The sequence below is a fragment of the Lampetra fluviatilis genome, chromosome 51 (assembly GCF_964198595.1).
Source record: "Lampetra fluviatilis chromosome 51, kcLamFluv1.1, whole genome shotgun sequence".
NCBI classification, from domain to species: domain Eukaryota; kingdom Metazoa; phylum Chordata; class Hyperoartia; order Petromyzontiformes; family Petromyzontidae; genus Lampetra; species Lampetra fluviatilis.
Window position 1 is genome coordinate 9,164,839 of NC_136325.1, and position 15,633 is coordinate 9,180,471.

General features: G+C 47.8%; 1 protein-coding gene across 4 annotated transcripts; it reads right to left on the minus strand.

The window, feature by feature from the left end:
• Window positions 1-562: 562 nt before the first annotated feature.
• Window positions 563-13,738, minus strand: LOC144948941 (ninein-like protein). Of its 4 annotated transcripts, none has more exons than XM_078878693.1 (8): window positions 13,590-13,738; window positions 12,258-12,393; window positions 9,716-9,889; window positions 7,536-7,672; window positions 6,799-6,939; window positions 4,925-5,087; window positions 2,961-3,141; window positions 563-2,700 (listed from the first exon to the last, which is right to left on the minus strand). In XM_078878693.1, the coding sequence occupies exons 3-8, from the start codon at window positions 9,839-9,841 to the stop codon at window positions 1,322-1,324; spliced, it is 2,127 nt and encodes a 708-aa protein (XP_078734819.1). In that variant the 5' UTR covers window positions 9,842-9,889; window positions 12,258-12,393; window positions 13,590-13,738; the 3' UTR covers window positions 563-1,321. The 4 variants fall into 4 exon arrangements, with proteins under 4 accessions (XP_078734819.1, XP_078734818.1, XP_078734820.1 ...); XM_078878692.1 differs by lacking the exon at window positions 13,590-13,738 and adding an exon at window positions 12,546-12,574; XM_078878694.1 differs by lacking the exon at window positions 13,590-13,738 and having other exon boundaries at window positions 2,307-2,700; window positions 4,932-5,087; window positions 12,258-12,525.
• Window positions 13,739-15,633: the final 1,895 nt, after the last annotated feature.

Here is a 15,633-nt window from a genome sequence, read left to right on the forward strand (position 1 = left end):
CGCACCGGCCCGAAGCGTCGCCCCCCCCTCCATCCCCCGTTCCTCCTTCACTCCACCTCTGCTCCAAATCCACCTCCTTTACCTCCCTTCCCCCCTAACGACACTGTGTCACGTCACGCAATGCGCTCCGTGAAAGGCTGGCATTTTACAATGTGGAATTGAAGTTCACAATTTTTTTGCGGCTGTAGGGCAGTGTTCTTCACTCACTTTAGTGTGTAATCATCATGTGTTGCAGTCGAAACGTCGTGAGAATTGTTATTGTTTTATATAAATATTATTTTATTATTTCCCTTCTACGTGACTTTACCGAAAGAACCAAGAATATAATTGTTGAATGATTACAATATTTGTTAAATTATTACTGCTCATATAAACGCTTGTACACGTGACAAATTCGTGTTGGCTCGCAGTTGGTTGAGAGTTCAGAACGACAGAGATTTGGGCCAGATAATAGAGGCTGAACCAAAATAAATGAGTAGTCTTTGGTTTACATTGTTCATAAATTGATTCAAGCCCACGGTAATAATGATTTATGTATCCATGCACACATACTTGCCATATCCTCACGTGCAGTTTAATGTTCTGTGTAAAGATGCAACACACAGATACAACAATACGCATCAATTCAACGAGCACACGATGAACGAGTGATGTAAAATACATTTAAAAGTGTTTAATGTAGAACGCCTGGGAAATGTTCTTATACAGCATAAAATGTAACAACCGCATAAATACCCAACATTCTGCAATAGGCAGGCAATGTAACAAGCCCCTGTGATATGTTCATTCGACTTAAGGTTTGCCTATTAAAACATTCAACTTAAGTCTCAACAGTGCTTAAACAAAGGAAGTCTACGCCGATTTTGTATAATCCGTGACATGTGTTTTAAATGTCTATTCAAGTCATATGCATTAAGATTACATTCTGAACGTTTTTATTGAATGACAGTACCACGAGAATGGCAGCGGCATCATCTTTCTCCACAGGGAATGGAGAAGTGCGAGCGATGTCCTGTGGAGGATTTAACATCTCACCTAACCGCCATTGTGACCATTTAGCCACCACGAACACAGCCTATGGACCTATTTTAATAATTTACCGCCCAGAAGTAACTGAACTTATTAGACATACAGTGCTAGCTCACGAAGATTAAATGCGCAAATGTGTCATTTAAATAGCAGACGCTGCTGAAGCGGAACGAACACAAGACGCTTGCAACGAGTCCCCATTTCAAGTTGTTTGCGTGAAGGCGTATTTGTGCGCAGTTTGAAATTCTACGAACGTCGCGGGTCCCCGGCGTTGGCAAACCGCCCTCTCTGCCTACGACCGCCCCGGGAGCGCCACGGCGCACGCGGCCGGACGAGACGCGGGCGGACGCTCCGGGGAGCCCCTCGCGTCGCACGGAGCAGCGAGGCCCAGGGTCGAGAGGGAGCGGTGCTGGCGCCGTGCGGTCGCGAGCAGCTGCCGGGCGCGAGCCAGCTCCTGGTAGAGCCAGCTCAGAGGCGGAGCGAGCCACTCGGCGTGCGAGTACAGGCCGCTCCAGAGCACGCGCAGCAGCAGCGTGCCCTGGGGGCAGCAAGCGCTCAGCAGCTGCAGCGCGAACGCCTCGAGTCGCTGTAGCAGAGCCACGGCTTCGTCCAGCGTGGCCCCCAGAGCGGCCACCATGAGGCCCGCGGCGTGCGACCCAGGATTGGGGCGCTGTGGGGCTGCCGTACAATTCCCTTTGGCGTCTGAATTTACGGATGGGCTGCCGAACTTCCGCGACCGTTCACTCGCCAAAGCGCTTAATTCTCCACCGCTCCTCTTCTCGCAAGGTGCTCCACTGGATTGCGCCGTCGTTCTCTGTCGACACGCTCTCTCGCCCAGTTCTTTGCCGCTTTTCTTACACGTCTCACTGCACTGCTCTTTTCTCTGCTTGCTGGTCTGCTCGCCATTGTGCCCAGCGGAACATTCACTGGCTGACGTGTCTGTTCCCAATTTTGTTTTCACCATAGATTCTTCCCTCCCTGGTTTTGTGGTTTGTGTGCTCGTCAGCTCGACGGTTTGTTTGTCGGGTGCAAGATGTGCGGACTCCTTGCTGACCGATTCAGAGAGCTTTTCGCTGTGCTGTTCAGTACATGGCTCTGTAGTTGTCTTTCCGTTTAGTTCAGTGACTATCTCAGTAAACTGTGCACTGCATTGTCCATTGGCTTGTTCCTTGGTGGGTGCTAGAACTGGCTTGCTGGCTTCAATGTTACTTTGTTCCCTGTATTGGATGATCGTTTGCTCTCTCACTTGTCTATAATGCTCTTTGGTTTCCCTGACGTTGTGTTTAAGGCTTAGTTTATCAATATGGTCTCTGGTCTGTTCATTAGATTGTGCGCTGGTGAGCTTACGGACTTGTCCACTGGATGGATTATAAACACGCACTTTGGTTAATTTGTCACGTTTCTCTCTGACCTCGTCCTTGCAATGCTCGCTGGAAACCTTACCGAATTGTTCCCTAGACGGTTGTTCTGAACGGCGTGCTGGTTTTGTACCACATTGCTCAATCCCTTGTTGGCATGTTTTGTTAATATTATTATTATTAAGTATGTGCTCGCTGGTTTGCCAGCTCGGTGTCTTGTCGGCTGGCTCATCACTTTGACCGGTTTTCTTGCCGCATTCCTCAACGCCATTTTCTTGAGACTCTGTTGCTTTACACTCTGATTTGCAGTAGTCTGTGGAATCAAATTAATGCATTTACAGGTTAGTTTACCTACATTGGTTTCCACCAGGTTCTCCAATTTCCTCCCACAGATAAAAAAAACCGTACACCGGAACTACCAATGGCCAAACATCCCAGTGGGCCGGACTGCTCTGTGAAAGATCAGAATGGATGGTTCGTCTCACGCCGATGGTGGCACAATCGGGACAACAGACACTGAGCAGGAGAAAGAGAAGAGAGAACACGTAACAGTGGATGAATGACGGCGCTCACTGGTTTTGTTGAGCGACTGCCGGCTGGGCCGCGCGACCTCCCCCGGTCGTACGATGGGAAGAGAGGGCCGGGCGCTCCCCCCTGGCTCCGGCTCCCCGAGGCCTGGGTCGCACGCCACGCGCTGGCCAACGGCGCACTGCGCTGCAGCGTCTGCGAGCTCCGTCTCCAGCCGGGAACACCGCTGTTCCGCACGTCCCAAAGTAGGGGACAAAGTAGGACACTCAGTGAGGCTCTGCTGGGTAAACGATGGACTACATTTCGCAATAGACTTTTGGGTTGGGCCGCGTAATGACCTGACCAAATCTGTGTCGCTAGAAAACTCTTCACTACCTCCCAACACAGCCAAACAAATAAATTGCCACGTGAACGAGCGTTACGACTTGCCAATTATTATGCGTATATATTTTCTCGGTTTGTTGCGAGTACTGTGCTTCAACTTACCAATACAACAATAATAATAATCAGCGCGTTGTTAAACGATTGTACACGAGACTAATCATTGTCGAGGCTCCTTAATGCCACAAATTGGGTCAGATCATTACGTTGCCGAACCCAAAACATAAATTATGAATCGTGCCGTCGGATATGAAAACTTCCTGTAACTGTGACTACTGACGTGCGTGCCAGCACGAGCCCATTCTGGCGTGCACACAAGGGCGTTGCTGTGGTACATTCTAAAAGGTGTGTAGGAGGCTCTGCACCTGAGGCCCAGCCAACAAAAAACACAAGTGAGTATAGGTTTTCCACTTTTTCTGGCAACAAAACAGGTGTTGCAATGTTAAAACACCAAACTAAAACCTTTTATAAGGAATCATGTCTGCACTAACTACAATACTTGTGGTCAGAATGCAAACAAAAAACATACTTTGATAATATATGCATTGTCTTTGAAACTGATTGGTCTTTTGAGCCTCGTCTCAAACGGTGTTAGACCAGAGGACGCCAAAAGGCGTACAGCCCAAAGACAACACCACTGTCAGAGTAATGAGAGCTCGGGGTGAGCTGCTACATCATGGGACCTCCTTTGCCAGTACTGTTTTGAGGTCTAACACCGTTTTAAGACTAGGCTCAAAAGAAAGCTGTCTCTGGTGTGGACCAATAAGTTTCAAAGACAATCCATATAGTATCAGAGTATGTTTTTTGTTTGCATTCTGACCACAAGCATTGTGGTTAATGCAGACATGATGCCTTGTAAAAGGTTTCAATTTGGTGTTTTAACATCTCAACACCTAAAAAACAAGTGTTGACCACAGTCCATCACCCCTTGGGGATCGATAAAGTGAGTACCACTTTGTGATAATTTTAAGAATGGCTTGCCGTTTGAAGAGACTGGTCCCTATCATTGGATTGGAGGGACCTTCATGAGCCCGCAAGTGTGGGAAGTTCCAATCCCTTGCTAGAGTCGACTGAACTCATCATATCTCCTGTGGCAGGCAGTCAAATCCACACCGCTTGGAAAGCAGCATTTCATACCAAGTAAAAAATAAATATGTTGACGTGGCTACTGGAAATTCAACAAAACGGATTTTAACAGCGCCGCTTGGGAGCATCGCGCCAGAGGGTCCCCACGCACTGCTCGAGGCAGCCGGGGCACAGGGACGTCTCTGGGGTCACAGGCGGGACGATTTAAAAAACATTTTTTTATTTAACCAGGTAAGGCCCACTGAGCTATACAGCTCTTTTTCAGAAGCGACCTGGCCACAAATGATAGCTCAATGAAGTGGCTTATCACGTGGAAATGTATAGCAGCCAAATACTCTAAACGCGTGATGTTGATTCTAAACAGGGAGGTAAAAACAGGAGGACTCAGAGAATCATCCACGCAACCATAGGGAGAAAGAGAGAGAGATGCAAACTCCAAATACACAGCAGGTGTCAGGGTCGGGATCGAACCCACGACCATCCTGTATACCAGACCGGGGCTCTGCGGGGCCTTAGTGCCGTGGGGGACGCGCCGGCCTCACCGCGTACGCCAGCTCCACCTCGCTGCGCAGCTGCCTGCGCTCGGCATGCAGCCGCCCCAACTCCGCCTGCCGAGCGCGCTCCTCCCGCTCGGAGCGCTCCAGCTCGCGCTCGCGCTCCGAGCGCAGCGTCGCCAGCGCCTCCGTCCGCTCCTGCTCCAGCCGCCTGCCCCGGGGAGACGCACGCGGGAGATGAGGAGCCTCTCCGACGGCAGCCCCGCCTCGCGCACCACGCGATCCACAACAGCCACCCCGTGTCTGCGTGCGGAACGCCGGCTTCCTCGCCCACTCGAGACACTAGCCACTGCGTTGACAACGCTGCGTCCTATTAACTTAAAACGTTGCTGTCCGTAGCCAACGCGGCGATCCGTATTTGTTGGATTCGGCCACGTGGTAGTTTTGTGTGAAAATTATTGTCGTTGGCCCTCCACCACCTGACACGATTTGCACGTTCGTCATTATCATCATCATCACCACGATCCATGGGCAGATAGCCAGTAGGTGTCCACTGCACATTTCGTAATTTTGTTTCCACTCTCCTCTGTCTTGTGCCAACATGCTCAAGTAGTGCCACATATTTCTGGCACCAATCTGTGATGTCGTCACGTTCAGCAAGATAATATTCATACGTGGCCAATGCGTTCATGAAATTCTGACCAAAAAAGTTCCTCACCCGTGCTTTAAAACTATAAAATATAAATAATAATCGTATTGGCTAAGAAAACCCACATTTAAAGTTAAAAAAATATACTGTTATGAAGAAAAACTGATTTTAGCAACTGTTTCTTCACAAAGCATACTAATATAATGAAAACAAAATCTAAATCGAAAGTTTTCTTAAGGTATTGTAGGATGGTAAAGAGTTGACCTATATCACAATCAGTTGCCTTACCAAAGTCAGTGATCAATTTAAAAATCGTGGAGTACAAACAAACCACATTGAGCATGGACCAACAAGGATGTGATAGTATAACACCTAGGATGGACATGAGCATTGATTTAAACCCAGCCCATAGCGTGCAGAGTGCCGATATTGAGCACCCAATGCCACTCATCCAGTGAGCTGAACTTCCCTCAATGGTGACTCATGTCTATATGTATGTTGAACTTATTTCGCACCGTACGTAGCCAACTGCGCTAATAGCAGGTGCGGTGAAGGACAACAAACTAAACGCAAAAAGCAGTTATAAAGAAATGATTTTGTCAATCTAGATGATGATTTAAAAGTGCATATCTCCAGTGGCTTCCTAATATCGGAAGGAAGAGCGTTCCAGACGGCCGCAGAAGTGCAACTGAAAGCGTGCAATGCTATAACCCAGCCAAAAGCTGCTACTCTGAGAATGTCCGGAGGTTGCGTGATGGTTTATGCTCCTTGACGAGATCAGGAAATTAATGTGGTTCACTTGTGGCAAGCACTTTGTGTGTAATGAGTGCGACCTGATAACAACGTATTCAAATTTCGATTTAAAGCTTTCGTGACTGCAGGGATTCATCTTCTCGGTTCTTTCGGTAAAGTCACGTAGAAGGGAAGTAATAAAATAATAAAAATAAAACATAATAAAATAATTCTCAGGTGAGGACGGCTGCTTGCGTTGTGGCCGAAACGTCGTGAGAATGATTTTATTATGTTTTATTTTTATTATTTTATTACTTCCCTTCTACGTGACTTTACCGAAAGAACCAAGAAGATGAACAACGTATTCGTTCGGCAACCGGAAGCCAACGCAGCTTGGCGAGCACTGGACGAACACGGTCGGATCTCGCCAGACAATTGTGGCATACCAAGTGGTGAGCAGGCTACGTCCCACTTCGCGACTTTAATGCAGTTCTCCCGGCTGTGAGCGCGGGGGGGAGGGCGGGCGTGCTGGCATGCTGACCTGAGATCTGCGTGGTGGTGCGCGTTTGCGCTGGCCACCTGCTCATCAGCGTCGCGTGCCAGCTGCTCCGCGTGGAGCCGCGCGCTGCGCAGGCATGCCCTGAGCGAGTCGCGTTCAGCGCCCAGCTCCCCCAGCCACGACCTGCGCGAGACCCACACCAGCACCCGCCGCCACTTTGTGTGAATGCCTCCCGTGCCCTTTTCCACTGGCACATCCGTGCCGAGCCAGCACGGGGCCTGCACGGCACGAGTGGGTTTTCCCACTGACATTATATCCAGCCGATCTGACCAAATCTGTCTCGTAACAAACCCTTCACCACCCGACCCAGCCTAACAAACGTAATTGTCACGAGCATAAGCATTTAACGAGCCAATTATTTCAATGTTTCAGCTCACTGGTGAGTCGCAGAACAATCTTCACAAACAATTTATACAATTAATTTAATTATCAATCATTGTATCTAATTATCAATTAGATACAATGATGTTCACAGGACAAGATCTAGAATGACAGAGCAACTGAATTTCTGGATTTCATTGACATTGTCCTGATGTCGTCATACCTAAATGCTAAATCTGGTTTTGAGGATTGTTCTTAAACTCACCAGTGAGCTGAATGAATAAAATAATTGACGTGTCAAACGCTTGCACGGGTGACAATTAGTTTGGCTGGGTCGGGTGGTGAAAGGTTTCAAATGAAACAGATTTGGCCAGACTTAGATGTTGACAGCGACCGACCTGAGCTGAGCCACCTCGTGCTTGCAGGCCACGAGCAGCGCCTGGGCCGCATAGCCCCCCGCGCACGGCAGCTGCTCGTCCACAAGCCGGCACAGCTCGTCCAGGGACACGGTGGCGCGGCAGTCCAGCCCCAGCGCCTGCACGCAACCACACGCGCACACACACATCAGAACCAGCAGGCAGACAGGCAGGGAAGGGGCATGCTCTAGGTGCATTGCGTTCAACAGTTGCTATGTGAAATCAGAATTTATTCATTTTTTTGCAGGTACATAATCAGCACTGAGATCTTTGGCCAATAACAGTTGAAATAAATGTTTTTCTTCAGCTATGGGAGGAATCTGGAGAATATGGATGGAAAGTCATGCTGAGCAGAAGGAGAAAGTACACTTTTGAGATCCTCACTGTGAGGAATCAAGTTAGCTCGCTTCACCTTCGCCAACCTGCGCTGCCCAGTGTGGTGAAGTATAGTCAAGCAACTCCCACGACTGCCATGGCCTTCATGTAGCAGTGGATTGGCAAAATGCTGTAAGTTGTTATTATTATAAGGGAGCAATGATGTAGTGGTTAGCACACTGCCCTATGAACCCTAAAAAACTGGTTAACATTAGAGGTGAGCGATATCTGAACGGGCCATCCCCTTCCCAAAGTCCCAGTGATCAACAGGCTGCAGGGTGGTGAAACAACCCCCGTGACCAACACAGCGTGGGGAGGCTTACGTCCAACAGTGGATTAACAAACGGCTGCAAATTATTACGACTTATAATATCCCCAAATTAACTAGGACGGGACGCTCAGTGTAACTGTGCAAGTGAACTGTGTGAATAGTGCTCAACTGTATTGAATCTGGGTGCATCACCAGTAGCACACATTACATTACTGGTGTGAAGCACGAACATGCGTAGATTTATTTTGCATTTTATTGTGATGTCAGCATACACAGCCAGGCTTGCCATGCTGCTTAAGCATCTGCATTTAAACTTGTAATTGTAATGAGTCCAAGCACAAGCGGATTACAAGGGCTGCTCACTTAGCAGCCGTCGGGATTAGAGGGAGGCCACTACCCTTCTTCTCTGTGCACAGCGCCGTCAACGAGCGGGAAACTCACTCGGGAGTTCTCCGGGTTCGGGAAGCACATCGGATGTTACAGTCGTATTTGTTGCAGAATTAAGCTGGGCGGTGATGATGATGATGATGATTATTTTGCAAGGCCAATGAAGAGCAACTAGCTATTAGAGAATTCAGTTTTAAGCGATTTAGCCATTTAATTACTTTGTCTGGGAGTTGATGAACTGCAGATAATCTACGTTCATATTGGGAGCAATGCGAACGTGTGTGCTCCATGGGTTGGTGTTTGTAGCCATAGTCACAAACAGGAGACTTTTATTTTTAAGCTGGGCAGTAAAATAGTGTAGGGGTCAACATGCCTATGGCTATACTCTTTGGTTCTTTCGGTAAAGTCACGTAGGTATAAAATAAAATAAATCACGACCTTTTAAAACAGTCTGCATCAGCAGCAGGCCATGATTTCCCACCTGATGACGGACGCTTGTATTGAGCCCGAAACGTCGTGATTTATTTTATTTTCTACCTACGTGACTTTACCGAAAGAACCAAAGTGTAAGCAGGAGCATGTTAAGTTACAACTCACTTTGTTTCATCAAATCCATACGTATTTATTAACATTGTAAAGTAATGATTAATGATTGAGAACAGAAGGGGTGCAGGCTCCAGTAAAAGTGAAGAGCAGTCACGAGAGTATCAAATCAAGAATGCCTATTACTGAGTCTGCTTTTTCAGAGGCAGCAGATTCATTGTCTAATTTCAATTACTGTGTTGTTAATAATTATTTGGACTGACCATAGTCATCTGTGAGCAGGTGTTGCTTTAACATTTTAATTTGGAAGGTCAACATGTATCTTTCCTGGAGGTTTCATACCTGATCCACATCTTCCAACTGAAACAATTTCGACAAAATCTAAAATTTGAGGTGGCAATCTCCCCGGATTTCGGTTGAGTGAATGTGGAATGACCCAAATAATGCAAACAACTATTCCCAGAGAAACCACCTTGGTCTGGTCTTCTTTGCAAGTGCCTCAATCTCGTTTGGTTAATTGTCTAGGGTGCAATCAGCTCTATCGAACTATGCATACCAATTCGCCCGTGTGTACGTGGACGCTTGCCTGCAGGATGGCGCCGGCGTCCGTAATGCCTTCGCGGTGCCAGAACTCGAGCACGCGCTCGCACGACACGCTGCCGCTGCCGTCGTCGAGTGCCGAGAAGAGCCAGGGCCCCGCGTGCGCGTCCATCGCTGCCACCGCCGCCACCGCCGCCTACGCGACTGCGCCCCCGCGGGGCTGCGAACGCGACACCCACGCGCAAGCAGCACCAGCGTTCGCACAGCTGGTCTTTGCTGCTACTTACAGAAACAATCAGAATCAGAAAATGTATTCATACTGGAGGAATCCGATGAGCTTATAAAGCTTTTTTTCCACAGATGCTCAGTAGAGGCACGGGGTCAGAACGTTACAACAGAGTTAACGTTACAACATAAAACGGAACAGAGTGCACGGGATGTACACACAGGCACTCACAGTGGTCCAACCGCAAGTTCCCGCAAGCGTGTGCACTGCAGCAGTTCACGTAGCTGCAGGCGGTGCAGAGCTGTGTCTCGGCTGGTTCCCACTAAACTTGTCCAACCAGCATTGTGCACAGGAGACCGTGCGCACGCTGCTCAGTGATTTGTGGTGGCTGAGAGCGGTAAATCCGACGCAGAGCAGCCTTTCTTAAAGACCACGTGCATGAGGATTTGTAAAACTACGATCATTATAAAAGGATAATTGTGCATTTGCAAACTCAGACCCTTTCCAACTGGTCAAGATAGACATTTATAGGCTTCTGAAACAGATTTTAAGCGTTCACTACACAGTGCTCTGCTTCCAATAATGCCACAAGGAATTCGAGTTGTTTTCTTTGTGGCCGTTTGTTTTGGATTCACAACAAACGATCAACAGGCCCAAACGTATTTCAAATTTCTTTATATACGTAAATGTTTGTAAAATCACAAAGATGTGAGTCCAGCTGTAGGAGGCTGTAAAACTAAAATGCCTCTGCTTGGCTGTCTGATCATATGTTTCCAATTCACTTCTTCATCCCAACAAGAAGTTCCAATCATTTGAAGAACTGCTCGGAAAAAAGATGTACATCACCATCATCAGCAATGGTCAATGATCCACTGCTGGATGTACGCCTCCTAAATGTTCTGGTCATTTAAAAAAATATATATATAAACTTAAATTTCATTGATCTTATTCGCGAAAAAACCCCATCAAAATGCATACATCCTCATACCTGTCAACACCCGATCAGTGCCCTACCTTATTACAGACCAATTCAGACCTTATTGGTCACTCCGTGCCCTTATAAATCTCAACGTTCATTCCACAAAGTCCCATCACAAGAGAGAAATAGAAACAAATAGACAAAAAAATGTTGCCCGTATTGAAACGCCTGAATGTTGCATGGACCTGAAAACTCAATTTCCCTGTACAAGAATACAGGTAAACCGTATGGGTTGACAGCTTTGCATCCGTGATGTTGACATTGCCTGTCAAGTGCAGCAGATTATCTCAGACCAGTCACCACTGCCTTATGTAGAGACACTGAACTAGATTAGTTCAGACACTTGCAACCACTCACTAGACGGTGTATATATTTACACCACTGTACAGTGTGGTCCAGATGTCTTGTTAACCCCCCCCCCCATTTAATTCTCTAAAACTTAATATTATTTTTACGTAACGTTTATTAAAACCATTAAATTGGGGGTCACAAGACATCTGGATGACACTGTATATCACTCCTCCACCACAGGGGCAAAATACGACCCGTGAATGAAACCGTGATCGTCAAGCGTGGAGGTGGCGAGTCGTTACACATCTCTAGCGGTCCCAGTGCCTGTGCCCCTCGCCGTGCCTCTAGTGATCCATTACATTACGGTACTTTGGAGTGTAATATCCATTGGATATGTCTGCAGATGTGCATTTTTTTATTCGGAACTGATGAATTGCTGCCACTTTGCCAGGACCCGTGCAAATGTGATATGACACGTCAAGGTTCATCCTGATTAGAGTACCGTACAGTTAAGCTCCTGGTGGTTCCTATGATCTGTGCAAATCCATGAAAATACCTCGTAATGCCTGCATGACTCCCCTTACTGTCCACCTATTAAAACCGATAATTATAGGAAGACTCCATTACGGACAAAATATGTCTCAGCAAGTTGAATGCAAAATCGAAAACACTAGTGGATAATAGGGTTGCAGATAGGATGTTCACTGTGTCATAAAGTTTCCCTCCCATGGTTATAGCTATGGGTCTAATTCAGTGAGCCGTTCAATCAACCTGGGCCCCTGTGTGTCATCAGTGTGCCCACCCCCCCCCCCCCCGTGTCTCCCAGTGTGTCCCAGTGCCTCGCGGTGTATCTCTGTCATGTCACCCTGTCTCACTTTGTGTGTCTCCACGTCTCCCCGTGTCACCCTGTCCCACTTCACCCTCTGTGTCTCGTAGTGTGTCTCCATGTCTCCCCATGTCACCCTGTCTCACTCCACCCTCTGTGTCTCGTAGTGTGTCTCCGTGTCTCCCCGTGTCACCCTGTCCCTGTGTGTGTGTGCCCTGTGTCTCTACCCCCCCCCCCCCTTGTGCGTCTCCCCGTGTCGCCGTCACCTGCTCAGGAGTCTCTTGACGCCCTTGACCCGATGTTCTCGTGCGGACTGTGGGGGGCAGGCAGGATGGGAGCCTGTTGCTCCTCAGTGCTCCCTGCTGATCACGACCTCGCTCACAGCGCTGCACTGCAGCCTCTCTGACACACACACAGGCGCCGTGCGTGATTCGTGTGCCAGCGAAGACTCCAATCCAGCAAGTGGGTTCGCAAAACGGATACACACGGAGGTCTGACTCTGAACGCCTGCACATCACAATGCACATCACAATGCACACAATGCAAACTCTCACTGCAACGGGTTGCGAGCACGGCAGTTGGGCTACAATGCGCTTTGGAATTTAATGTTGTATGGGAATGCGCTTGTAATGTGTACGGTAATGTGATTACGGTAATGCGACTATGGAATTTGCATTTGTGCGTGGCAATGTAACTATGGTAACGCGCGCATGTGCTCTCTGCACGCTAATCTAACGATGGGTAATGTGGCAATGGTAACGCGAATATAGTAACGTTATGGGAAAAGGCATGTGCCGTGAGTGGTAATTAAAGTAAATTAATTGCAAGTCGTGCATTGCACTGCTTGTAACTCGCGCCGAATGAGTGAATGGGGCCTCCTACCACATGAATCGCGGCCCGGGCAGCTGGATGCGGCAAAAGACGCCACGGCCGAGGCGCGTTTGTAGTTTGAATGTCGAAATTTAAATGTAGAAACTTAAACGAAGTCGACATTCCCACAAGTCATCCCACATTCACATGGCGAGGCACCTTGGTATCCGGAGGATGGCTTCCTAAGCACGCCTTACTTACTTAATGTATGCCCAGACTTTCACGACCCAATATTGTGGCTTTTTGCTTCAGATCATCGCCTACCGCCGATTACAGCAGTTGGCTACGTACGGTGAGAACAAGTTCAACATGTTAACGACGATATAACCCCTCCACCACCCAACACAACCGATAGGACGCTGTCTTTCCGACAGCTCTGTTTCTTCACCTGAGGAAGGCTGCTTGCGTTGTGGCCGAAACGTCGTGAGAATTTTATTTTATTATGTTTTATTTTTATTATGTTATTTCCTTTCTACGTGACTTTACCGAAAGAACCAAGATTATACCATCGATATATTTTTGACCATTATTTTTTAAACGTTTATTTTTTTTTATCTGGGCGAGTGTACGAACAGCCCCAACACGGTGCATCACCAGGTGCTATCGACTGTGCTGCGGCGCCCTCAAAGTGGCAGCAACATCCCTCCCATCATCATCATCATCAAGGGGTCGATAAACTGAGGAGATCCATAAGCAAGACGACGCGAACGCGCAGCCGAGGAGGTTACCTGAGTTTGGCGCCATCTGTACTTCTTGTGGAACCCTAAGGACCCGGCGAGGTAAACACACGTGATTAGAAATCGATGAATATTCATGAGGTGAAATATTAATGAGGGAGAATATTCATGAGGGGAAATATTGGGCAAATATTCATGAGGTGAAATATTCATGAGGGGAAATATTCACGAGGTGAAATATTCATGAGGGGAAATATTCATGAGGTGAAATATTCATTAGGGGAAATATTCATGAGGTGAAATATTCACGAGGTGAAATATTCATGAGGGGAAATATTCATGAGGTGAAATATTCATTAGGGGAAATATTCATGAGGGGAAATATTCACGAGGTGAAATATTCATGAGGGGAAATATTCATGAGGTGAAATATTCATTAGGGGAAATATTCACGAGGTGAAATATTCATGAGGGGAAATATTCATGAGGTTAAATATTCATGAGGGGAAATATTCATGAGGTGAAATATTCATGAGGGGAAATATTCATGAGGTGAAATATTCATGAGGGGAAATATTCATGAGGTGAACATTCATTACGTGAAATATGCATGAGGTGTAATATTCATGATGTTTATGCGTATTCATTATTTCGGGATGTACGCCTCCGCGATCAGTTGCATGCAATATGGTTGCAATTCGAAGCAATTTAATCGCTTAGATGTGGACGTCCTCGGAAACGAGTTGCGCGCGGTAGAGACGGACTCCACTCGCAAGCAGTGATTTTCTCAGTGGCGACTTGTAGCGAAGCTTTGTTACGTCGCAATGTGTCTGCATCTACAGGAGATTATAAAACGTTTAAAGTCATTCCCCGTGTTGAGTGTACACGCCGTACAACGTATTTGGAATCGACAGGAGTAAAGTTGGACTTACGAACAAATCAACTTACGAACAAATCAACTTACGAACAGACCTCTGGAACCTAACTCGTTCGTAAGCAGAGAAGTTTATTACAGTATTTGTAAACACTGTAGTAATTTTAGCGCCGGTTTTATGAATTCCCTCGTGGCGTTTTTTTCCTCTCCACTTTTTTTAGTTCAACCCTCTCTGATGGATGTGGCCCGTTTCCAAAAGGGCATTGTCCGTTTTCTCTCGAGAACAAATGAATGAAACGCCTATTGTGCGCACCACGCCTATTGTGCGCACCACGCCTATTGTGCGCACCACGCCTATTGTGCGCACCACGCCTATTGTGCGCACCACGCCTATTGTGCGCACCACGCCTATTGTGCGCACCACGCCTATTGTGCGCACCACGCCTATTGTGCGCACCACGCCTATTGTGCGCACCACGCCTATTGTGCGCACCACGCCTATTGTGCGCACCACGCCTATTGTGCGCACCACGCCTATTGTTATTATTGTTGTTGACCGGACAACTTGGTGCTGCAGCCTTGTTGAACCGTGGCCACGGGCAAGGGGCGTCTCGAGGTGAAGTCGTCTCGTGGTGGTGGCAGTTGGTGGTGGCAGTTGGTGGTTGTTTGGTGGTTGGTTGGTGGTGGTAGTTGGTGGTGGTTGTTTGGTGGTTGGTTGGTGGTGGTAGTTGGTGGTTGTTTAGTGGTGGTTGTTTGGTGGTGGTAGTTGGTGGTAGTTGGTGGTTGTTTGGTGGTTGGTTGGTGGTTGGTTGGTGGTGGTAGTTGGTGGTTGTTTGGTGGTTGGTTGGTGGTTGTTTGGTGGTGGTAGTTGGTGGTGGTAGTTGGTGGTTGTTTGGTGGTTGGTTGGTTGTGGTTGGTTGGTTGTGGTTGGTTGGTGGTGGTAGTTGGTGGTGGTTGTTGTTGGTGGTTAGTGGTGGTTAGTGTTAGTGTTGGGTGGGAGGAGGCTCGTGACGGACGCTGCTACTGATGGGCAGTTGGAGGCCTTCCAGCAACAACGGAGGGCAGAAGCGCGACGCTCACAACAACGAGCGGAGCGCCGGGCGTATAAAACACAGCAAGTTGGCACAGTGAGGAGCACAGCTGGTGTGCATCTACCAGCGGCCATCTCAGTCAGCCAACCCACGGTACCTGCTGGGTCTGTCCCGAGGCCTCTTTTCAGCA

Bases quoted from the DNA above. Each gene is read 5' to 3' on its own strand.
- LOC144948941 (XM_078878693.1), bottom strand. From the start codon at position 9,841: ATGGACGCGCACGCGGGGCCCTGGCTCTTCTCGGCACTCGACGACGGC. The intron at 6,940-7,535 runs GTCGGTCGCTGT...GGTCTCGCGCAG, and splicing joins CACGAGGTGGCTCAGCTCAG to GTCGTGGCTGGGGGAGCTGG. The intron at 3,142-4,924 runs GTGAGGCCGGCG...CGTGCGGAACAG, and splicing joins AGGTGGAGCTGGCGTACGCG to CGGTGTTCCCGGCTGGAGAC.